The sequence below is a fragment of the Marmota flaviventris genome, chromosome 18 (assembly GCF_047511675.1).
Source record: "Marmota flaviventris isolate mMarFla1 chromosome 18, mMarFla1.hap1, whole genome shotgun sequence".
Taxonomy (NCBI): Eukaryota; Metazoa; Chordata; class Mammalia; order Rodentia; family Sciuridae; genus Marmota; species Marmota flaviventris.
The window spans coordinates 5,588,710-5,611,945 of NC_092515.1; the positions used below are offsets into that span (position 1 = coordinate 5,588,710).

General features: G+C 56.5%; 1 protein-coding gene across 1 annotated transcript in view; it reads left to right on the forward strand.

Annotated features, from left to right (window-relative positions):
* Shank1 (SH3 and multiple ankyrin repeat domains 1) overlaps positions 1 to 23,236 on the forward strand; it is a 41,724-nt gene that overhangs the window by 5,365 nt on the left and 13,123 nt on the right. The window contains exons 8-20 of the mRNA XM_071605231.1: positions 3,897 to 3,974; positions 4,173 to 4,239; positions 4,520 to 4,850; positions 5,704 to 5,897; positions 9,272 to 9,385; positions 9,563 to 9,638; positions 10,092 to 10,118; positions 17,509 to 17,591; positions 17,821 to 17,945; positions 18,423 to 18,558; positions 18,827 to 18,907; positions 19,697 to 19,765; positions 20,178 to 20,296. Of these exons, the coding sequence (XP_071461332.1) occupies positions 3,897 to 3,974; positions 4,173 to 4,239; positions 4,520 to 4,850; positions 5,704 to 5,897; positions 9,272 to 9,385; positions 9,563 to 9,638; positions 10,092 to 10,118; positions 17,509 to 17,591; positions 17,821 to 17,945; positions 18,423 to 18,558; positions 18,827 to 18,907; positions 19,697 to 19,765; positions 20,178 to 20,296 (1,500 nt within the window). The remainder of the gene's footprint in view (positions 1 to 3,896; positions 3,975 to 4,172; positions 4,240 to 4,519; positions 4,851 to 5,703; positions 5,898 to 9,271; positions 9,386 to 9,562; positions 9,639 to 10,091; positions 10,119 to 17,508; positions 17,592 to 17,820; positions 17,946 to 18,422; positions 18,559 to 18,826; positions 18,908 to 19,696; positions 19,766 to 20,177; positions 20,297 to 23,236) is intronic.

Below are 23,236 nucleotides of genomic sequence, written 5' to 3' on the forward strand. Positions count from 1 at the left end.
GCCAGCCAGCAGGGTGCCTGGGAGCTGTGTGGGGGCACAGCTGGGGACCGAGGCAAGGCCAGAGTGCAGCCCTGGCAGGGATGAGGCAGGGTTGTGCCTTTAGCAACTCGAGGCTGGGTGGACACTGCCCCCAGGAGGTCCTGGGAGAGGTGGGCAGTCACAGCAGCAGGAGGGCTCACGTAGGCGCGGGAGCTGTACTGGACAGCCATTGGCCCCCGCCTGTTTCTCCATGCTCCCTGCCCTTGAAGAACTTAGGGAGACAGGGCCTGGCATGAGGCTGCTGGTCTGGCAGCCCCCTTCCTCCAGGAAGTCTTCCAAAACAGCCCAGCCCCTTCTGCTTCAGGAGAACTTGCAGTGCTGGGGACTTGGCAGGTGGCCACGTGCCGCCTGGTGGCGGTGAGCAGTATGCCGAGCGCTGAGGAAGGACTGTGTTTGTCAAACCAGACCACTTCCCCTCCTGCTTGCTTCTGTCTCTCCTGCTCCCTGACAGCAGACTTGGTGTCCAGGTCCTCTGATTCTGAGGCCACTGTGCCGTGGAGAAGGGGGACCCCCCCAGTCCTGGGCAGCCTGGGGGACCCTGGACAGGCCCCTTTTCCTCTCCAAGACTCTGTCCTTCTCCCTGAAATGGGAATAAAGCCAGCTGATTGAAAGGGCTGAGTGATCATGTATATTAAGTGTTCATCCCTAGAAGACAGTCATGATAATAATAATTGTTATTATTATTATTATCATTTCCAGTGTCAATCAGGATTCACTCGGAAGACATACCATTCATTTGAGCAGGGAATATTTAGCACAAACAATTAATGATATAGCAGGCACAGTGACTCTTAGACTGGTTGAACACATCATTTCCCCTTCTTGGGCTTCCCCTGTCTCAACTGTGAAATGGGTCAGTAATTGATGCCCACCACACAGAAGGATTAAGTGGGTTAACATTTTGCTTGCTCTTGGCATGGCGGTAATAAATGGGAGCTCACCTTCCACTTCTCAAGATCCCCTGGTCTTCCCTCCCAGGCTTTAAGCTTTCCAAAGGCTGGGGCTGGGGCTGGGGCTGACCATCTTTCCTTGATCTTGCTCCCTGGCCTCTTGGTCTGCCTGTCTAGCCTCTGTGGTGAAGGTCAGGTCCATGTCTAGACTGTTTGTTCTTGTGGGTGGGGGTTGAGTTTGAGGACTTGCTCTGTCCAAGCCCCCAGCATATGGTAGGCCGGCTGCATCTTTGTGGAGCGAATGAATGAATGACGAGTCAGCCATCCTGGGTTCCTGCAGGGCTGTGCGCAGTGCCCACCTCAGAATGCTCCAGGGGTGTCTGTTTCAACAGATTGAATGACTCAGGGAATGAGTGAATGAATGAATGACTCAATGAACAAATGAATTTTGACTGACAGTTCCACATCCTCCATCTCCTCATCCTTTCCATGTGCATTTCTTAAGCACCTACTGTGTGCCCCGTGCCAGGTGCTGGGGATGCAAGATGAATCAGAGACAGCATCTGCCCTGGGAATGGTGGGGGGAGTTCACAGTCTGGTGCAGAGGCAGATGTAAACAAATCATTGAATCCCGTTTGCAAGTAAATATGCGGTTCCCCAGGCATCCAGAGGAGGGAGCTACTAACTAAGACTTGGGCATTTTCTGGACTAGGGTAGAGTAGAAGGAAGAGCCTGGGCCCTGTACCCCCATCGTGGGAGCTGGAAGTGTGTGAGAATATGCAGAAATACAGGTGGAGGTAATACCAGTGCCGTTAGGGGACAGTGTGTACATACTCGGACACACACACACATTCTTAGCACACACACACAACACTAACTGGAGTGACTCTGCTGTTCAGGGGGTGGTCTTGGTGATCGGATCCTCCTCTATGAGGGGTCATTTGTAGGAGACAGAGGAGCACCAGCATGAGAAGGCCAGGGTGGACTCCTGGCTGCTCTGCTAACTGCCTGTGGGTCTTGGGCAAGGGATTTGGCCTCACTGGACCTGGCCTGTGGATGGGCCTGTGCCTGTATCCCTGGAGGGTCTTATCTGGAAGGATAGGAAGGGGCTTGTGGATACTTGAAATTAGCATCAGGGAGCCAGAGTGGACTTGAGCTGGGGCAGCCAGGTTGGACTTGGCCACGCCAAGGCAGGGCAGAAGAGTTTCCCCACTGACTGACTGTCCACTGAACAGTCCCTGTGTGCAGGTACTATTCCTGGTGGCAAGTGCCACAGACAATACAATGCCAAAGAGAAAAATGACATCAAAACGGAATGTCAGGACATGGTGTTAGAAAGAAATGAGTTAACATTGGCTTCAAAGAATGCCTGTCACATGCAAGAGTGTCACATAAAAATAAATAAAACAATTAGAAAGGAACAGAACAAGGGAGTTCCTTTAGACAGAATGTTCAGAGAAGGCCTCTCTGAAGCATGGCGGCACATGCTGTAATCCCAGCTCATTGGAAGGGGAGGCTGAGACAGGAGGATCAAGTTCAGGCAGGCAAGTTCAAGGCCAGCCTTGGCAGCTTAGTGAGACCCTGTCTCAAAATGAAAAATAAAAGATTAGGGATGTAGCTCAGTGGGAGGATGTTTGCCTGGCATATGCAACACTCTGAGTCGCATCCTCACTACAGCAAAACAAAACCAAAGCACTTATCTAAAGAGGTGGCATTGAGTGAAAACCTGAATGAAGTGAGAAAGCAAGCAGTGGGGAGACCTTGGTGTGAAGAATTCCGAACAGAGGGAGCAGCAGGTACAAAGGCCCTGGGGCAGGAGCATGCCTGACAGAGGACGAAGGAGGCCAGTGTGGCTAGAACATGGGCAGCAAGGAAAGATGGTAGAAGGCGAAGTTGGTGGGTAGGGGCAGGGCAGACAGCTCAGGTGGGGCCTCCCAGATCATGGCAAGGACATGAGGATAGACCAGAGAGCACTGAGGAGTGACATGCTGTTGATATTGATACAGAATCGATAATGGCTGCAGATGGCATCCCTGTCCCCACTGCCCCCAGTCCTCAACCCTCTGTCCTCCATGGTGTGTGCCCCCTCCCTTCTGGACCTGGCAAAGTATGTGGTTAAGATCAAAGGCTTTAGAGTCAGACAGATGTGGGTTCAAATCCAAGTGCTGATAGTCATTCACTGTGTGACCTTGAGCTCCTCTGGAGCCTTAGTTTCCTCATCTGTAAAATAGGGACCATAATTTCCATCTCACTGAGTTGTTAGGAAATTCGGTGAGCTCAGTTCTGAAGGGCTGAGCACCCGACCTGCCACGTAGTAAGCCCTTCCGAAGATTTAGAGTGGTGGTTCTCCACCGGGTGCTTCTGCCCCCCAGGGGACAGTTAGCAATGTCTGGAGACATTTTTGGTTGTCATGACTGGGGAAGGGACTGCTACTGGCATCTAGTGGCAGAAGCCTGTGATGCCACTCTACACTCCACAGTGCAGAACATAGCCCCGTGTGACAAAGGCTCATTGGCTTCCAAAGCCAGTATGCCAAGGTCGAGAAGCCCTAGTTCCGATCAGCACCCTCCGGCAAAATATAACGCAAGCCACATCTTCCACATGTCCTTAAACACCTCATGGCCACGTTTAAGGAAAAACCATCAAGCGAAATTCATTCATTTTAGTAGCATCTTTTATGTAACCCAATGTATTTAATATCTTCTCACCTCAATACAGAATCAATACAAAAATTATTCGAGATGTTTAATTTCTTTTGCACAACTCTGTGTAAGTCCTTGAAACAGGAGTCCACCTTTAAAGTGCTGGTGGGCTACACTCACCGTGAGTGGCTGCGCCCTATGCAGCATGGGTTCAGGTGGGGTCATTCCCAGAGTTCCCAGTGCAGTGCCTGCGTCCACTCATGGTGACCTTCATCTTTTTTTTTTTTTTTAACTTTCATCCTGTGCCCCTGGCTGTCACCTTCAGGAGACCTGTGCAAGGATCCTCCTCTATCGAGGCGCCAATAAGGATGTGAAAAATAACAATGGACAGACACCCTTCCAGGTCTCATGGGGTCTCATGGCTGCAGGGGCCGGGAGGGAGGGTAAAGAGGACCCAGTGGACAGACAGTAGGGACAGGAATGGTGGGAGGGGTGCCCCTGGTCAGGGAGAGGGGAGGGTTTGGGCTGGAGGGGACCTCAGGTGGTTTCCTGTCTTCTCTCCGCCACCTGGGCCACCCCCTCCCTGTGCCTCTCCGTCCAGGTGGCAGTCATTGCTGGCAATTTTGAGCTGGGGGAGTTGATCCGCAACCATCGGGAACAGGACGTGGGTGAGCGAGTGGGGTCTAGAGCGAAGAGGGGGGTCGAGGGCAACTGGGGTTCATGGTGGGATTGGGGGGCTGGGGGCTTGAAAGAGGAGCCAGGATGGGATGGAGAAAACCCCAAAGGGCCAGAATGGCCTCAAGAGTGGTGGGGGGAGCAATCCCAGGCCCCTGCTCTTTCTCATCTCTGTCTCTCTCTGGCCCCTCCCCCACCACCTTTTGCCCATACAATGCCACCTGCCTTTGTCACCTCTACCTCATCTGCCCCCAACCACCACTGCCCTCTCAGTGCCCTTCCAGGAGTCCCCCAAGTATGCAGCACGGAGACGGGGACCCCCAGGTGCAGGGCTGACGGTGCCCCCCGCGCTGCTGAGGGCCAACAGCGATACCAGCATGGCACTCCCTGACTGGATGGTGTTCTCCGCCCCGGGGGCCTCGTCCTCTGGGGCCCCTGGCCCACCCTCGGGACCCCAGGGCCAGTCTCAGTCCTCGGCCCCCAGCACCAAGCTCAGCAGTGGGACCCTCCGAAGTGCCAGCAGCCCCCGGGGCGCCCGGGCCCGCTCCCCATCCCGAGGGAGGCACCCCGAGGAGGCCAAGAGGCAGCCCCGAGGACGACCCAGGTAGGGAAGGACTTGGCCCTGGTCCCACAGTGCCCTGCCAGCCCAATGCCCTCCTCAGAGCTGACACGTTCCCCAAGGTCAGCCCAGCTGTTCTGCTCCTGTCCTAAGAGGGGGAGCCCCCCCATCTAGGCGTCAGTCCCCAGGGATAAGTGGGGACATACCAGCTGCCCTCCTGACCCCCTCCCCAAATCACCTAATTGTAGCTAAGCACCTGTGCATGACAGGGGCCTGGGACTGGGGGTCCCCAAAAGAAAGATCAGTTCCAGCCCCTGAGGACAGACAGAATGTCAGGGTGGGGTGAGCAGGAGGAGGGTTGTGGGCATGGGCAGGGGCTTTGGGAGGGGTGTCCAGACTTGGGGATGAGCCCAGGGAGGAGAAGAGGTCACCAAGGGCAGAGGGAGGATGGGCAGGAGTCATTCGAGGGCAGGGAGGCCGGCCTGGGCAGAGAGAGCAGGGCCAGCCAGGCACAGCGAGGAAGTGGGAGAGGCCGGGAGTGGTGGGCAAAGGACCTGGACCCGACCCAGGAGGAGGCTGGGAGTCGCTGAGGGCTCCTGAGCTGAGGGATGACACAGTCCCAGCTCCGTTTCAGGAAGCTGAATCAGGCAGTGTGTGCAGGACTGCGGGAGGGGGCAGAGCGGAAGCTGGGAGCCAGGAGAGGGGGCTGGGGTGCATCGGTGGGCAGGCAGAGGGAGCCTCTAAATGCCCTCTTCCCCGGAGGACTCCAGAGCTGGGAAACCCACTCACCCCTCCCCCACTCTGGTGCGCCATCCCCCTCCCACCCGCGGACCCCTGTTCTCCCAGAGATGCCCCCTCCCTCCACGCCCCCTGCCTCTTACACCCTCTGTGTATGCAGCTCCAGCGGGACGCCCCGGGAAGGGCCAGCCGGGGGCACAGGGGGCTCAGGGGGCCCTGGGGGCTCCCTGGGCAGCCGCGGGAGGCGGAGGAAGCTCTACTCAGCGGTACCTGGACGCTCCTTCATGGCTGTCAAGTCGTACCAGGCCCAAGCTGAGGGGGAAATCTCCCTGAGCAAGGGCGAGAAGATCAAAGGTAACAGGACGGGCCACGCAGCACTGTGGGGCCAGGCGGGGGCAGGCGCGCCACATTCGTTTGGGAGGAGACATGGTGAATCTGAGCAGCACCTAGGCACCTAGAATGTCCCTTGCACTCTGGGGACCCCAGTGAGCCCCAAGAGGTCCCTCTGCCTTGGAAGAGAAGGCACACTGAGAGGATCCTGCCAGGAGCAGGGTCCAGGTGAAGGAGAGGAAGGAACTTTCGCGGAACCCTGATAGCTAGGTTGGAGTATTTCACCCCCGTGGTCTCATTAGATGTCTGGTCGCCCTTTCAGGAAGGGGTCCTGAGCCCCATTGTATAAGTGAAGGGACACAGATGAAGTGACTTGCCCAATGTCCCCAGTCCAAGCCCAGCACCCTTGACTTCACCTCCTGCCGCAGCCAGGTGTTCTCATCTGAGAAATGGGAGGGTGCTCTGAGGAGGTGGCAGGTGTGTGAGGCTTGGCTGAGGCCAGGGCTCCGTCAGTGGGGGCTGCTGATACCAGGGTGGCCTCTCTGGTTTTCCCATTCTCCCCTGGAGAACAGTGCACTGGCCCCCACATGCAGACCCGGCCGGGCCTTCGGTGTGTTCTTGGATAGCACAGTGCTTTGGAGGAGGGAGGTGAGCTGCAGACACAAGGTCAACACCAGGAGAAGGAGCAGTGTGCTGGCTGAGAGCCAGGCTGCCTGGTTCAAATCCTGCCCCACCACTTCTGAGTGGGCCTTAGTTCCCTCATCTTTAAAATAAGACCCTTACAAGGCTGGAAATAGTCTTATAAAGCATTTAGACCAATGCTTTGCACATAATAAGCCCTGAGTAAGGGCTAGCCATTGGTGTCATAAGTGGCCCTACTTCAGGCACTTAGAGGAGGACAGCCCGGCCACCCAGACTAGCAAAGGAAGGCCTGAAGAGGCACGTGGGGACCAGGTTGATTCCTTGGTCTGCTTTGTAGTCTGTCTCCCCATAGTCTAAGTTCCTGCAGACAGTGAGGTCACAGGTCATTGGTCTCTGGGTCACCAAGGCCCAGTTTAGTGACCCAGCACACAGGAGGCCCAGTGCACATTTGCTGAGTGAATGGATGAATGACAAGATGCGTCAGAGCCAGTGGCCTGGGAAGTGGGGGGACAGGATGAGGGAAAGAAGAAAGGGGAGCCGAGGCCGGGGCAAGGGACCTTCAGGGTGCCCAAGACCAGAGCAGTATCTTCCACTGTCTTTCTGTGTAGGGAGAGGACCCACTTCCTCCTGTTTTCACATCCCCCTTTCATTAAAGGGACTTGGTTGTCTCAAGGCTGGCCTGCATGCGTGAGGCCCCTGAGCTCCTCACCAGCTCCCTCTGCTGTCAGAGTCAAAGCCCAACCTTGTCCCCTGGCCTCGGCGCCCTCCTGCCCACTCTTCCTTCACGCATGTGGTTCTGGAGACCTTCTCCTTCTCTCCGCTCTCCACACACTTTACATCCTTTTCTGTGCCAGACTCTTCCTTCTGCCTGCAAAGCCCTTCCTCCCGCTCTCTGCCTCCTCAACTCCTGGGATCCTTCAGCTCTCCAGCCAATATGTCAATCCTCAGGGACCCCAGGGCCCTGTGCCATCTAGTTTATGCACGCCCATCTGCCCTCTCTCCCAACACCCTGTTCTTTCCCTTTGATTTCTGGCCTCAATTTCCAATCCTGCAGTGGCTTGTAGAGTTACTTCTCCAACAGCCACTTGTCTGGGACCTCCATGAGCCACAGTGATTGTGTGCAACAGTATCTACCCTGGTCATGACTGGCACTAAATAAGTATCCATCCAGTAACAAATGACTGATTACAAGACTGCCCAGCCAAGCATGGCAGAGCCAGCCAGGAACCCAGGCCCCTGGACTTGCTATCTCTGCTCTTGTCCATGACCCTGGACACCTCAGCTGAATTCCCCACATCCTATCAAAGGAGGCCGTTTGTGTAGGGAAAAGGATCTCAACTCCTAGAGTGGCCTGAGCCATCTCCAGATAGGGGATTTTTTTTTTTTTTTGTCACCTTCAGTGTCCTCATGCACAAAGTGGAAAAACAGTTGTTCCCTCCCTGGGTGGGTGCAAAGACTGAATGAGGTGGAGGAGTGGGGACAGAGTCATGAGGAATGCTGAGAACAGGGAAGACAAGTGTCTATCACTTGTCAGCAGCAGCAGCAGCAGCAGCGAGCCTTGGATGAAAAGTTGGCAGCACATTAATAACTCAAAGCATCAGCTCTGGAAACTGATCTGTGTTCAAAGCCACCCTGCCAGTGACGGGCCCTAGAACCTTGGGCAAATAATGTCGCTCCCTGAGCCTCAGTTTCCTTGTCAGTAAAACAGCGATAGTGAAGATGCTCACTGTAGGGTTCTGGCACAGAGTGATAGCTGGGTAAACGTTGCTAGCCTGGTCACCCGTCTCTGTACTTCAACGCCAGGCATGTAACAGGCAGAGGGTGAAGATGTGCCCACTGGCCAAGAGGTGGAGCTGGCAGCAAGCATCCTGAGTTGTGGCGAGGAGAAGGAAGGAGGAGATTTTAATTTCTTTTTCTTTCTAGAGCCAAGGGAGGCAAAGAGGGAGGGCCCTGGAGGAAAGGATAAAAGACTAAGTGGCAAGGACACTTCAGAATGTGGCAGAAGCAGGGTGGCAGGGGGAGCACAGCTTGTCTTTGCAATGGCCACCCAAGTTCACAGGGCCTAGGATGATTTAGGGGAATTATACAGCTTGGCTGTGGCTGATTATCAGGGGAGATAGATAAGGACGGAGGACCTGCCCCTAACCTGGGAGGACCATGTCAGGAAATGCCTTTTCCCCCCGATGGCTCTTTTCTTTTCTTTCTTTCTTTTTTTTTAAGTTTAATTTTAGTTAAACAATCCCTTTCTTTTATTTATTTTTATGTGGTGCTGAGGATCGAACTCAGTGCCTTGCACGTGCTAGGTGAGTGCTCTACCACTGAGCCACAACTGGTACTGGCGATTGAACCCAGGGTTGTTGGCACTGAGCTACATCCATCCCCAGACCTTTTAATTTTTTGAGACAGGGTCTCACTAAGTTGTTTAGGGTCTTGCTGAGTTACTGAGGCTGGCCTCAAACTTGCGATCCTCTTGCCTCAGCCTCTGGAGTCCCTGCGATTACAGGCGTGCACCATCAGGCCCAGCTCCCCTCACTCCTATGTTTCTTGATGTCCCCCTTGGGTCCAGAAATCTTGAAGGTAATAGTGACATGGTTTGGTTCTCCCATGATCCCCTCACCCTTCTTCAGACATTTCTTGAGGATGCCCGTAAGCCAGGTGCTAGGGATTGTGGGCAGGCTACTTGTTCAGGAGTGTGCTGGCGGCTGGGGAGCAGCATAGACACATCAAAATGTTCCCATGTCTCTGCTCCCGTCCAGTGCTCAGCATCGGGGAAGGAGGCTTCTGGGAAGGCCAGGTCAAAGGTCGTGTTGGCTGGTTCCCTTCTGACTGCTTGGAAGAGGTGGCAAACCGTTCCCAGGAGGGAAAGCAAGGTAACGAGGAACTCCCAACTGTCCCCAGTACACCCTAGAATCCTCATCTCCCTTCCTCTCCCCCTCCTGGGGAACGGGTGGGGTGCTGGAGGTAGAAGGAAGGCTCAGGCCAGGAGCCTGGGGTGGGTTCATGGATTCCAAAGCAAGGGTTCAAGATTGTTCCTTGTCCTCCTGCAGAAAGCCGCAGTGACAAAGCAAAGAGACTCTTCCGGCATTATACTGTGGGCTCCTACGACAGCTTTGATGCCCCAAGGTAAATGTCTTTACACTATCAGGTGCCCCCCCCCCCCCCGCCCTAGTCTTCCTGCAGACTCCACACTTTAGCTATGTCCACCAGCTCTAAGCCCCCATCTCATCTCCTCCCAAAATTTGAAGGGGTGTCAAGGGTGGGAGAAGGCATTGGCTTCAGACAACTCAGCCCAACTTCAAACCATGCTTGGCAGCCACTGAGACTGTCCATTTTGGGGTAGCCAGAGACTAATGAGGTGGCTGGGTACCCCGGGGGTGTTCGTGTGTGTGGCTGGGTGGAGGCTCTGGTCTCCTTCATGTGCCCCATTGTGCAGTCACATGCAGTGGAAGTGTGTGTGCATCCCCTGCCTTGCACTGGTGTAGGGAGGGGACGGGCAGGGCCAGGTGGGATGGGGTCGGGAGAGGGGCACACTGACACCTTTCCCCTCCCTGGCTGCTGGCTGACTTGCTTCTGAAGCTTGATGGATGGGATTGGCCCAGGGAGGTGAGAGGGGAGGGGCAGGGAGGGGACGGGGTCAGGATGGGAAGGACGGGGTGCCTGTGGGGTGAATGAATGTGTGCGTGTGCACGACCAGAGCTGAGGTTTCCCAATGTGTGGATGTGTGTCTCTGTAGGTGTGCATGACACCCATCCGTGTGCATGTGTGGCTGGAAGGCCTTTAGATGGAGGTCCCTGTAAAAATGCTCTGTCCCACTCGATATATCCGGGTGCATTTGTGACTGTGCTAACTGTGCAACTGGCTCTGCATATCTGTGCTTCTCTGAGTCTGTGGGCAAGCACTGCCAGAAGTGTTCATGTGTCTGATCACACATGTGGACAGGCGGGTCTCTGTACACATCTGTGGGTCTGTGCATGTTGCTGTGCGTGTCAGCACAGAGGAGTGTGTGCATGCATCTGCATCTATCTGATTGATCTGGAATCCAGGATCTGGAATGCTGGGGGAGGGGAGAACAGAGGAAGGGAGAACTCCAGGGCTTGGGCTTCCAGAGGGCAGGGCTGTGGGAGAGGGAGGGTCATAATCTGGTGTCTGAGAGATGACACTCTCCTCCGCCGCCCCACAAGCCAAGGAAGGGTCTCCTTGTTCATAGCGTCCTTCCATTAAATGTGTCCAAACCTTTGTGTCTGTGTTCTGGCCAGTGGGGAAGGGTCAGGGTTGGGGTGGGAAGAGAAATGACAACATGGGGAGAGGGAGTGGGACTGGAATGCCACCCTGCGCCCCGAGGGTCTGAGGCGCTTGACCATTGTGCGTGTTCACCTGGCACGTCTCCGGCTCTGGGCACCGGGTGAGTATCAAGGTTTCCCCCACCCCTGGTGTTCTTGCTTCAGAGAGTTGGCCTCTGCTTCTGTCTCTGTCCACATCTCTCTGGGCCTCTCCTTGGCCTTGGTCTGGGAGGTCACTTGCTTCACCAGCTGTTTGGGGATGGTCCACTCTCTACCTCCTTCCCCTCCTGTTAGCCTGTCTTGCTGTCTACTGTGGTTCCTGTCTTTTCTCCTCCACTGCTCCTGGGGCTCCCTGTGCTGCTGTGTGTGTGGAGTGCCTGAGGCCCCCTCCTCCTGCCTTCCCTCTGTTCTACCTGGCCCTTTCTGTGGTGACCTGGCCTGGCCTCTGTCTGTCCTGCATCCCACTACTGGGCCCCAGCACCCCTGCTGGAGCAGGGCCATCCAGCTGTGTATCCCCCTCCTGGTGTGCGCCACTCTCCCCTCTTGCCGGCTTGGGGTGCTGTGTGTCTCCCTCTGGCAGGGCTTCTGGGCCATGGGGGAGTGCTGTCTTGCCTCCCCAGGGGCCAGGTCTGAATGTCCTGGACTTCCTTTCTGGGCCCTTTCAGGCGGTGTTGGGGTGCCTTGTGTGTTGGTCTGTGGTGGTGGGTTGCGTGTCCGCTCCCGGGGCCTCTCTCACCCGTGGTGTCCCTGCCCGGGAAGTGAGGCTCTGTCCATGCGTCCCTGCACGCGGTTGCGAGGCATCTTGTGTGATGTTGTGCGTCCCTCTCTCCGCTCTCCCTCGCTCTGCACCTGCGCGGGAGGGCTCTGGAGGGGGGAGGGGGGTTAAGGGGGGGCAGACCGGAAGTGCCTCCCCCTTCTCCCCCCGCGCCTCGCCCCTCCCCCTTCTCCCGCCAAGGGGGCCCCCGCGTTCCCCTCCCAGCCCCCTCCCCCTGCCCGGCCCCCTCCGCCACCCGGCGCAGGACGCCAAGGGGTTAAGCCTCCCGCCCGCCGCCGCCTCCGGAGCTGTCCGCGGTGCTGAAGCCGGCGCCGTCCGCGGTCCTCGCGCTACCGCCGCGGCCCGACCCCGCGCCCCGCGCCCCCGCGCCCCCCGGCATGTGAGCCCCCGGCCCTGCCCTCCCTCCCGCGGGGGGGTGCGCGCCCCCTCCCCCTCCCCCCTCCCGGCGCGGGTCAGCATGAGGCGGGGCCTGGGGGCCCGGACACGGGGGTTCGGCCGAGCGGGGACGGGGACGCGGCGGCGGCGGCGGCGGCGGGGGCGGCCGGCACCGGGACCCGGGCCGGGGCCGGGGCCGCGGCGGCGATGGCTTTGTCTGCGGTCGGCGGCGGCGGGGGTCTCGGGGGCGGCCCCGGCGGGGGCTCCCTGCCGCAGCCGCCCCCCGCGCTCTCCTCCAGCTGGCCGGCCCTGGGGCCCCGGCGGCGCAGCGTCTGGTACATCTACAGGTAACCCAGCGCGCCGCCCCTTCCCTGCGGCCTGGCCCGAGGCCCCGGCCCGCTCCCGGGACCCTGCCCGGCCGCCAGCGCCCCTCCGAGGGCTGCCCCCAGCCCAAGACTGCCCCTGCCCTCCCTGCCTGTCCCTAACCTCGGCCCGGCCTAGAACCCTTCCATCCCTCCTCGCGATCCCTCGGCCGGCTCCCTGGGCCCCTCTGCTAGAGCCCCCGCGCACACTCCTCAGCCCCGGGACCGTCCTCCACCCCCTCACGGCCGGCCGTTCCTGGCCCCCTCTCCTCTTTCCGCAAGACCCTTCCCCAGTCTGGCCCTCCAGACGGACCCCACTCCAGGTTCGGCACCCACTGCCCCTGCTGCCGCCGTCAGCGCCCCCATTCTGTGCAGCCCTCCCCGGGGAGCCACAGTGGCTTCCCTCAGGCACCGACACCCCCAGGCCCCTGTTCCACTGATCCCCCTTTCCCCGCCCCTCTTCCCAGAGTTGGCAAGTCCCCCCATTCATACCCCTCTCTCCCATTCACAGTCGTCCCCCCATCACACACGCAATCCGCCCCCAGTCTCCCCTCCCCTCCCCTCCTCTTTTTCCGCTGCGTGTCACTGTGCGACTGTGCGTGTGTCAGTATGGCTGTGTCGATATGCGTGTGTGTGACCGCCTGCAGCCGTATGTGTATGTATGTGTGTGAGAGGGAGAGAGATGGGGAGCTGGCGGGCTCCTAGCCCACCCCACAGCTGTGTCCATCTGTGTGGCCCTGTGTGACAGTGTTTGTCTCTGTGTGACTTGGAACTATAGTGAGGCTGTCTGGGGAGTCGTGTGTGTGCGTGCATGCGTGTGTGTGTGTGTGTGTGTGTGAGAGAGAGAGAGAGAGAGAGAGAGAGAGAGAGAGAGAGAGAGATGGAGTGGATCTGTCCCAGGGACTGCGGCTATGTTTCCCAACACCCCACCTCCAGTGCCCAGCCTGCCCCTCCCCCACTAGCCCCTTCACTGGTCCCTCTTGTGTTTCTATCACCATGTGCCCCTCCCCTTGCCCCCAGGGGGTCTTGCGTGGGAGGGGACCCTTGTGAGCCAGAGGTTCTGCCCTCTGCCCATGCCGGGCACGTGTACTGGGCCACAGCTGAGCTTCTGCATGGGGAGCCGCATCTGCTTGTGTTTGCCACTTCTCAGCATGGAGAAGGGGGCTGGCCTCCCTGTGTGGGGGCCTCTGAGCTTGCTGTGGAGATGCCCATGGATATGGGTACACGGGGAGGGGCTGAGCACCAGAGGGGCGCCATGTACAGCCGCAGGCGTGGGGCTGTGGGATTCTGAGTGTGTGAGAAGGACCTCCGCGTGGGGGTGGGGGAGTGGACGCCGCAGTCTCCGCGTGTGGGATCCAGGGAACAGGAGCTGGCCGCCGAGCTCCAGAGGCCTCTCAGGGACGCCGAGGGATGGCCTGGGGGAGAGCGCATTGCCAGCTCCTGACAGGCAGGTAGTCCGCACCAGAGAGCGTGAATGGGGTGCAGTGTGGATAGCACATGTGGGGGAGGGGAAGGTGGAGAGGCCTGAGTAGGAGCGGGAGGGACAGGGTGAGTGGGGGTGCTGGAGTAGGGAGTGGATGCTGGAGCATGGGGTGTGTGGAGTGTGCAAAGAAAGGAAATAGGGTACAGAGGGAATGCGGGAATGCGAAGAGGATTTGGGGGTGGGGATCTGGGCAGCCTGGAGAGCAGGGGAGAGGACGCAGGGAATGTAAATGAATGCAGCTGCGAATAGAGCTGCGGAGGGTGCTGGAGGGTGCTCGGTGGGTGCTGGGGAACTGAGTTGAGGATGCAAGGAGGAGAGCTTCCCATGGATGAACCGGTAGGGTGGAAAGTAGGAACTGGGGGTGATTTAGGGGACACATACAGAGGAGGCCAAAGAGGACGTTGGAGAGATGAGGCTAAGGAAAGCAGGGAGAGGTGGCATGGATAGGGTGAGGAGGTCACAGGAGCCTGAGGAGGACATTTTGGGGAAGGGAATGTGGGAGGTGGAAAGATGGTCCCCTGGGGTGGGATGAGGGTCTGCAGAGGGCTGTGCAGGCTGGTGGAGTGGTTAGGGTGAGGAGGAACTGCAAGATGGTATGGAGTGAGGTCAGGGGGAGGGGACAGGGGAGATGAAATACAGAGTTGCAGGAAGCTGGGGGACAAGAGGGCAGTTGAGAAGTTGGCGGGATGGGGGCCACCACAGATAGCAAGGGCCCATGTGACCCAGTCATGAGAACGAGGAGAGAGGTCCCTTATGGGATTCAGAGGTGGGAATTGGGAGGGAAGGACAGAGGGATGCTGTGGTGATCTGGGGGTGTTTGGACACTTAGGGTATATGGATTATTGGGACATACTGCTTGTGGGAAGTTTAAATCATGGCTTCCACATTTTTTTGTAGCTGGTGTGATCTTGAGCAAGTTTTTTCTCTGTGTCTCAGTTTCCTCATCTGTAAGATGGGAACAATAACAGCTAATGCCTCCTAGGACTGATGTTAGGATTAAATGGATAGATAAACATGAAGTGCTTAAAACAGTGGCATTTAGCAGTTTGATACGTGTTACTCGCTGGGTGGTTGGCATAACTTGAGATAAACTTTAGGAGGACATTTCCTGGTGATTTTGTGTATGTGCTCAAGGTATTTGGGTGCAATGGAGTAGAGGGTATTATTACTGCAGTGGCCCGGGTATTTTCTTGGATATTATTGAATGTTATTCACCCTGTGACTTCAGGCAAGTTACTTAACCTTTGTTTCCTCTGTTCCCTCACCTGCAGAGTGGAAATGGTACTTACATGTACCTCACAGGCTGGTTGTGGGGGGACACGTGAGTGCTTTGCCTGTGAGGGGCTTTATGTACTGCCTGCCCATAGCAAGTGCCTCTGGGTGTATCACAGCATGGGGTTTTACTGATTGTGCTGTGGGACGGAGGATTCTGAGGCTTGTGGATGGAGAGTGAGGACGGTGTGGGGTAAGGGGAAGGTGGGGGAGGGAGGGGTGAGAGGTATGAATGAAGGAAAGAGGTAGTGCTGCTGGTGAGGGATAAAGGGTGCTGATGGGCACTCTTGGCTGCAGGCGGGGCCTGGAGAGCTGGAAAGGATATGGGAGTAGCAAGGACATAAGGCTTGGAGGAGGTTGTCAGGTTGGGGGCGGGGCAAAAGTGGGGATGAGGATGTCACCAAATGCATGGTCAGGAGCAGGCAGCCCTGACCTCAGAACCAACTTCTGCTGACCCTGCCTCCCCACTGTACCTGCGCCCAAGGCTTCTTGGCCCCTTGTCCTTCCTGTTCCCCTCACCTTGCCTCCTTCAGCCCTTCTCTCCCAACAGCAGCTCCATTAGCTGCAAAGGTGGCCAGGCCCTGGGCTGCATAGAAGATCAGGGGGGAGGAAGACATGGTGGGTGTGGTGTGGATGTGTTTATTGGACCAGGGTGAACTCTCCAGCAAGGGCTGCGGCTCAGATGTGTCTGTGTGTACATATGTGCTGTCGAGCACATTAAGGCGCGCTAAGGAGGGTGGAGACGGGCTGGCAGTACACGTGCTGAACACGGTTGCTATGATACAGATGTATAGATTTTACAGTGGAACTCGTGGGGTTCATGGGAGTATACAGGGGTGCCTGTGGGGGTGATGCCAAAATACACTAGAAGCACATTGGGTATTATTGGCATGTGCTGGGATGTGTCAGGGGGTGTGTTATGGGAATACACTGAGATCGGAGTGAGGGGGAAGTTATTATTGGAGCATACTGGGATATGTGGGGGTGTTACTGAAATATACTGGAGTATTCGTGGAGGGCTGTTTTGCTAAATCTGTGGGGGTAGGTAATTGGGGAGCACGCTTGGCTATTATTGGAGTGTGCTGAAGCTGCATGGATGTTACTGGGGTACACTGAGGGGGTCTGGGCCTTGTTGGCATACCTGAGGACGTGCAAGAGGAACAGTGGGGAGGGGCTACAAGTATGCAGTGTCTCCAGCTCCAGTTATTACTGAAGGATGTTTGGGACCAAACAGGTGTGCATTCTGTGGCTCCTAGGTATTCTTGGGGGTTCTGAAGGGAGTGGTCTGGGTCCAGGGTGTTTGAGCATTCTTGATGGACCTGGGGTCTTGGTCTCCCTGGAGGATGAGCTGTGCATTGCTGAGGTATACAGTAGTGATGTTGAAGTTTGGGACAGTGGTCTGAGCAAACCTGCACAGGCAGGGATATAAATGCAAAGTTTTCAGTTTCATTGATATTTACTGGGTTTGTGAGCATTGCCCAAATGTACTGGTGGGACTTGGTGGCTTTCCTGAGGACTGTCAGCATATTCATGGGGAGTTCACATTTTACTAGGGCATACTGATGGCATTCGGGGGATGCACTTGAGATTTACCAAGGCCTAAAGAAAGCCCACTGGAACTTTCTGCAGCGGTGGAAATGTTTTGTGTCAGCACTGTCCTGCATGGTAGTAGCCACCAGCTGCATGTGGCCACTGTGACTGAGGAACTGAATGCTTTTAGTTTTGATTAACTTTCATAAAAATAGTCACATGCAGCCAGTGGCTGCCATATTGGGTAGTACAAAGCAAGCAGAGTCCCACTTGGCTTGGGGACCTCAGGAAGTGTTACTGTAATGTATAGTAACGGAGTTGAGAGGGGGTCTCGTCAAAGGACGTGTCATTGTGACTTAATACCTTGATCCCAGGATGGTGACCTGTGTTCAGGTCCCACTGAACACAGGCTTTTGCCAGGCGCTGTGCCATGCACCATGCATGTTACCCACTCTGAATTCCCTCATGACCCCATCAGGCAGGGTCTGTAATTATCCCCCATTATAGGTGAGGAAACTGAGGCACAAATGGTTAAAGTCATGGGCTCAAGGTCACAGATAGGAAGTGGCTAGCAGGGACCCAAGCTAAGCTCTGCGGGTCTCCGGAGGCTTCTCTCCCCAGCCCTCTGCGTTCCTGGTGCACAGTGGGCCCCGTAACTACTTGCTGAATGGATGGGTGGCTGGATGCATGGATGGATGAATGAGGAAAGAGTGAGTGGGAGAGAGAGCACTCTGGGCTCTGAGGGGGAGGCCTGTCAGGGCTGCTGCCAGCACATGCACACGGAGAGACATCCCAGGAGGTGCCGTGAATGGTCCCGGAGCAGAGCAGGGGCTGGGGCACCGGGTTGCTGGGTGGGGCGCCAGCTCTGTATCTCATGATCCCTTCTCCACCCCCATCCCTCCTGCCTTCCTGCCAGCGATTACATCATTAAGGAGAAGACAGTTTTACTGCAGAAGAAGGACAGTGAGGGGTTTGGGTTCGTGCTCCGGGGGGCCAAGGGTGAGTGCCGGCCGGGGAGGGGCTGGGAGCAGGGCTCTCTGACCCAGGAAGCAGGGCCAGGGTGGGAGGAATGGAAAGAGGAAGGGATCCCACCCCTCCCACCACCCCACCCTGGGGTGCTGGTCCCTCAGCTACGGTGAGGCCTCCGTGACTTGGGTCTGAGCCCCATCCCCTGCTTGGCCTCTCCACCCCCTCCCCTCCGACCCCGCCGGCTCCTCCCTGTCTGCAGCGCAGACCCCCATCGAGGAGTTCACCCCCACCCCGGCCTTCCCGGCGCTGCAGTACCTGGAGTCAGTGGACGAGGGCGGCGTGGCATGGAGGGCTGGACTTCGAATGGGAGACTTCCTCATCGAGGTGAGTCCTGCCACCTCTCTTCCATGGGGCCATGATGACAGGCCCCCAGTCCCCTCATAGTCCACACCAAGATCTGCCTGCCCAACTCCAGAGTCTCCTTTGGCACCAGGCTTCCCAGCTCCCTGGCCACCCCCAGCCACAATTCCCTCTGAGGTCTCTTCTGAAGTGTCTTGAAAGAGTGGCACAGAGCTGTCTCCAACACATGCGCATGCATGTGTGTGTATGTGTGTGCGCGCACACACACACACACTTCTGGGGGATGAGAAGGGGACCGGGATGAATAGGGTACGCAGAGCCTCCTCCTGGACCCTGAGCCAGGGAGTTCAGGAAGGGGGTAGGGGCCTGGCCAGGGCAGGAATGGTGAGGAGGTTCAGAGGGAGGGGAGAGTGGTGGACGGGGACAGGGCAGGGTAGGAGGCCACTTTGCTGGGATTCTGAAGCTGAAAACGATCCTCCCTCATCCAAACCTGTGCCACAGGTGAATGGGCAGAACGTGGTGAAGGTCGGCCACCGACAGGTGGTAAACATGATCCGCCAAGGGGGCAACACACTGATGGTCAAGGTGGTGATGGTCACCAGGCACCCGGACATGGATGAAGCTGTCCATAAGAAAGGTACTTCGCACACCTGCATGGCAAGGCCTGGGCATCTCAGATACCAGATCAAGACCCTCAGGAGCCTTCATGGCTGGTCCCCACCACCCAAGGCCTGCACTTTCCCAAGGCTGCTTGTTCATGACCCTTCTGGGGACAAAAGGAGGCAGGGAGGGCTCAGCATGCCGGAGGTGCTGTTCTCTAGCTCTGGGAGCAGTGTGGTGGCAGGAAGTCATGGGGTCTTGTCCCCATGGTTCTGATGACTCCCACCCCCACGTCGCCTTTTCAGCACCCCAGCAGGCTAAGCGGCTCCCGCCCCCAGCCATCTCCCTTCGTTCCAAGTCTATGACCTCAGAGCTGGAGGAAATGGGTGAGCCTGAGGGGCTGCTGGGGCTGAGGGCCAGGGAGGGGTGGGGAGGGGGCTGGACGGTCCCTCGAGTTTGTTAGTGTTGTTAGTGATCAGGGTCCTCGTCCTCCTTCTGTTCCCCAATCTATGGGCCAGACTCTGTGGCCTGCCTGTGTGTCGCTGAGAGAACACGTTCCCCTGTCCTCTTGTATCTCTGTTTCTCTGTCGGGATCTCTCTTAGGGTCTATATGTGTCCCGCTCTCTGCGGGTCGCTCTTTCTTTCCTTCAGGCCTCCCTACATCAGTGCCACCTCGCCCCCACCCCATTCTCGCTCTCTCTCTCCTTCCACTGGCTCCCCCCAAATCCCAATAACACAGGAGAGCGAACCCCTCCTTCCAGACAGGGCCCATTGGACCCAGGGGGGTCCCGTTTCCGCCGTCAGGGGCGGGTCGGGCAGCTGACCACCCGCCACCCGGGGCCCTGAGGGAGGGGGGCGTTCCAGAGAGGGGGCTCTCGCCTCCCCCTGAAGTCCTAACTCTTGGCTCCTCTACTGCCTCTCCCCCGGGCTAGTCTCCCCTTGGAAGAAGAAGAGTGGTGAGTGGGTACAGGACTGGCGGGAGGGCCCCTGTCTCCCGATCCCGCCGGTGGACTCGCCCCTCCCTGACCCCCGGCCCCTCACTGCCCCCACTCGCGCTTGCGCAGCCGCTGGCCACGCCCACCGGCCTGCACCTGCTAGCCACGCCCACGGGCCGAGCCTGCTCCGCCCCGTCCGCTGGGGCGCCCTTGGGCTTCATCCGTCTCTTTTGCCCACAGAGTACGAGCAGCAGCCTGCGCCAGTGCCCAGCATGGAGAAAAAGCGGACCGTGTATCAGATGGCTCTCAGTAAGATGACCAGCTCTGCTCCGGGTCTGCCCGCGTGCCCCACCCCTCGGCCCTGCTGGGCGCCACGTTCACTCTTTCTCCCCGCGCCCTTCAGCCACTTCCACTTAGCGCGTGTCTTGTACCCCAGCCATGCCACGATCTCACCCCTTCCCTCTGTCTGCCGCCCGCCCCCTCCCCTGAGGGCTCTCCTACTCTCTGCCTCACTCTTTCCCATCGCTGGGCCCTGCCTGCTGCGGGCAGAGGTGTCTCCCAGCAGGACTACCGGTGCGCGGGGTGGAGGATAGCAGCCCTTTTCTGGTTCCTTCACAACGGTGTTCGGGCTTCCCCCACACACGCGCCAGCTCTGCCTTTGTGGCGGGGTCTGAGCAAACTTCATCTCTCGGTCTACCCACCCACCTTTGCCTCTGTCTAGACAAACTGGACGAAATCTTGGCGGCAGCTCAACAGACCATCAGTGCAAGCGAGAGTCCTGGGCCTGGTGGCCTGGCGTCCCTGGGCAAGCACCGGCCCAAAGGCTTCTTTGCCACCGAGGTAGGCAGCCTGGGGTGGGGAGGAAACAGCGGGGTGCACGTGCCGCCCTGGAGCCCCTTTCTCCTCCCTTTCCAAAAGGCTTCCTGACTGCCTGTGCTTCATGCCAGCCCTGGAGGGACATCACTTCCTGGGTCCCCTCCTTTCTCCCCACTTTGCTGGCTCCCTTTCTCTCGGCCCGTCCTCTTGCCCCTCATTCTCCGGCAAATCCAGTCTCTCATAGCCTCGCTCTACTGGCCACTCCTGCTCCTCATGTTAGTTCTCTTGTCCTGCCTCTCTCTGCTCCTCGGGGGTCTCAAGGAAGGCAGAATGATATCATAGATGGAGATCCTGGCATAACAGCTGCTCAACAAGTGGTAGTTGTTGAAATATTAATCATTAAGCCGGGCACGGTGCTACACACTTGTAGTCCCAGCCACTTGGGAGACTGAGGTTGGAGGATTGCTTGAGCCCAGGGGATCAAGGCCAGCCTGGTCAACACAGTGAGCCCTCATCTCCAAAAACATATGTATGAATTATTATTTTTGTCCCTTCTCTGCAGCCTTTCCCCACTAGAAGGTGACCTCTGGAAGGTGGCTGTTGATCAGTTTGGGATGCTGTTTTTGGCAAAGATGATCTCATTTGTTCCTTAGAATCACCCTGTGCGGTACATACGCTTGTTAGCCCATTTACAGAAGCTGAGGCTCAGAGAAGGGGACAGGATTCCAACCCAGGAAGTCAGGCCCTAGACTCATAGTCCAGTCTCAGCCTGGATTCTTCTGGAAGAACCCTGCTGGCTTCTCCCTGGCTGTGTACTCTCTGACATGTGCCTTTGACACCAATGTCCCCCCACCCCCAGATCTGACAATACCTCACCCCACCCTCCACCAGTCACCTCCTGAGGCCACCCACTGCCTTAACTCTCCCTGAGCCCTCCTCCTTCTCTGCCCAGGTCCTGCCCTCTGGTCACACCTACCATCTGGTGGCCAAGGGGCCATTTACTCTAGAGCTGGGTTCCTTGGCTTTTAGGGGCCATGGTCCCCTTTGGCAGGCTGATCAGTTGTCTCAGAATAATGCTTATAGATGCAAAATGTGTACAATTAAAAAAAGGACAGTTACACCAAAATAGTAATCAAATTTTTTATTATTACTTTCTTCTTTTGCAGTACAAGAAATTGAACCCAGGGGTACTATACCACGGAGCTACATCCCTAGCTCCTTTTATTTTGAGACAGAGGGTCTCCCTAAGTTGCCCAGGCTGGCCTCAAACTTGTGATCCTTCTGCCCCAGCCTCCTGAACTGCAGGGATTACAGGCATGCGCCACCATGCCTGGCTTAAAATATTTTTAAAAGGCAAAATTTGTGATATCGTAATATTGGTCCCATTTTGTCAACACAAGATCTGGTGGTGGATCTTAACTACTCTAATTTCAAAATCATGAGGAGCATAAACACTATTTTGAGAACTGCGTACCACTGTGATGGGATATGGAAATGCCTGTGATTTCTACTGGGCATGTAGGCGCTGGTCTTGCTGAGACTAGCAGAGTTTGTTGCCTACATCCTTAATTGAGGAAGAGTTGAATATTCACTGGAGGATGTAAAAATAAAGACTTGTAGTTTATTCCTGTCTAAGTGCACAGTTGTGCCTGAAGTCTACCCACAGCCTCCCCAAGGGTTAGGCCGCATCCTATAGAGGGTCTCATACTTTCACGAGATTCAAGAACTGGTGGCCAATTTTGCCCCAGGACTCCTGGAATTTCTGTCCAGTTTAGAGGCAGTAGGTCTTTAGCCACTTCTCAGAGCTTGGGGGAGTGCCTGTAAGCAACAGGCCCTGTCTTTATGCCCTTTTCCAAAGAAGTTTGAAATCCCTGCAGCTATGAGTCTATCTTCCATGCTCACCTCCCCACAAGTTCAAAAGTTCAAAAGTGCATGGTCAAGTGGAGCGTAGGCACGGTGGCACATGCCAGTAATCCCAGCGGCTCAGGAGGCTGAAGCAGGAGGATCACAAATTCAAAGCCAGCCTCAGCAATTTAGCAAGGCACTAAGCAATTTAGTGAGAACCTGTGTCAAAATAAAAACAGAAAGGGCTGGGGATGTGGCTCAGTGGTTAAGCACCCCTGGGTTCAATCCCTGGTGCAAAAACAAAACAAAACGTGGCCATGAAAGTCAGGGAGATGTGACTTCAAATCCTGACTTCCTTGGCTAACTATATCATTTTGGATTATGCTACTTAATTTCTGGGCATCTCACTTTCCTGCTCTGTAAAATGGGGTGAAAGATGACTGTATTGCTTTTTAGGAGAATTAAAGGAGCCCAACTCCTCACGTAGCAGGTTCTCAACAAATAGTGGCCTCCCTAGAGCCCAGCTCTTCCTCCCTCTTCTCAGAGATGCTTTTCTATCACCTTCTGATCTGGAGCAAATCATCTCCCCACTTCCCAAAACTTTCACTCTGGGGTTTTTGAAATTTCGCATCCAGCTCTGAGTTGCACAGATTCCTGGGCCATCATCTGGGAGCATCAGCCAGAATCTAGTCCACCTCTTTTTTTTTTTTTTTTTAATTGATTCTCTCTACCACTCACTGGTTCAATCCTCTTCCAGCCCGAGCTTGAAGACAAAGAGCTCTTGTCTTCAGAGCTCATCACCTCCTGTTTTCTATGTGTGGACAGGCTTCCAGAAAGTTCTTCCTTATATGAGGCCCAAATCTACTCCCTCTGGGCTCCTAGCTTTTTGTCACTGTTTTCTCTGTCTGTGGTCTTCTCTCCTCACCCTCTGGTACCATCTGGTACCAGCAAACTTCTCTCAGGGCAGGAGGGAAGGGCAGGAGAGAGAGAAAGCATCCCCATTTAACAGAGGATGAATAGAGGGCCTCAGAGATTTGAATTTGCTGGCCTTAGATCTCTCATCCAATGTATGTTCAATCAGAGCCGAGGTCCAAGTCCTCTTGACACACACCAGGGTTT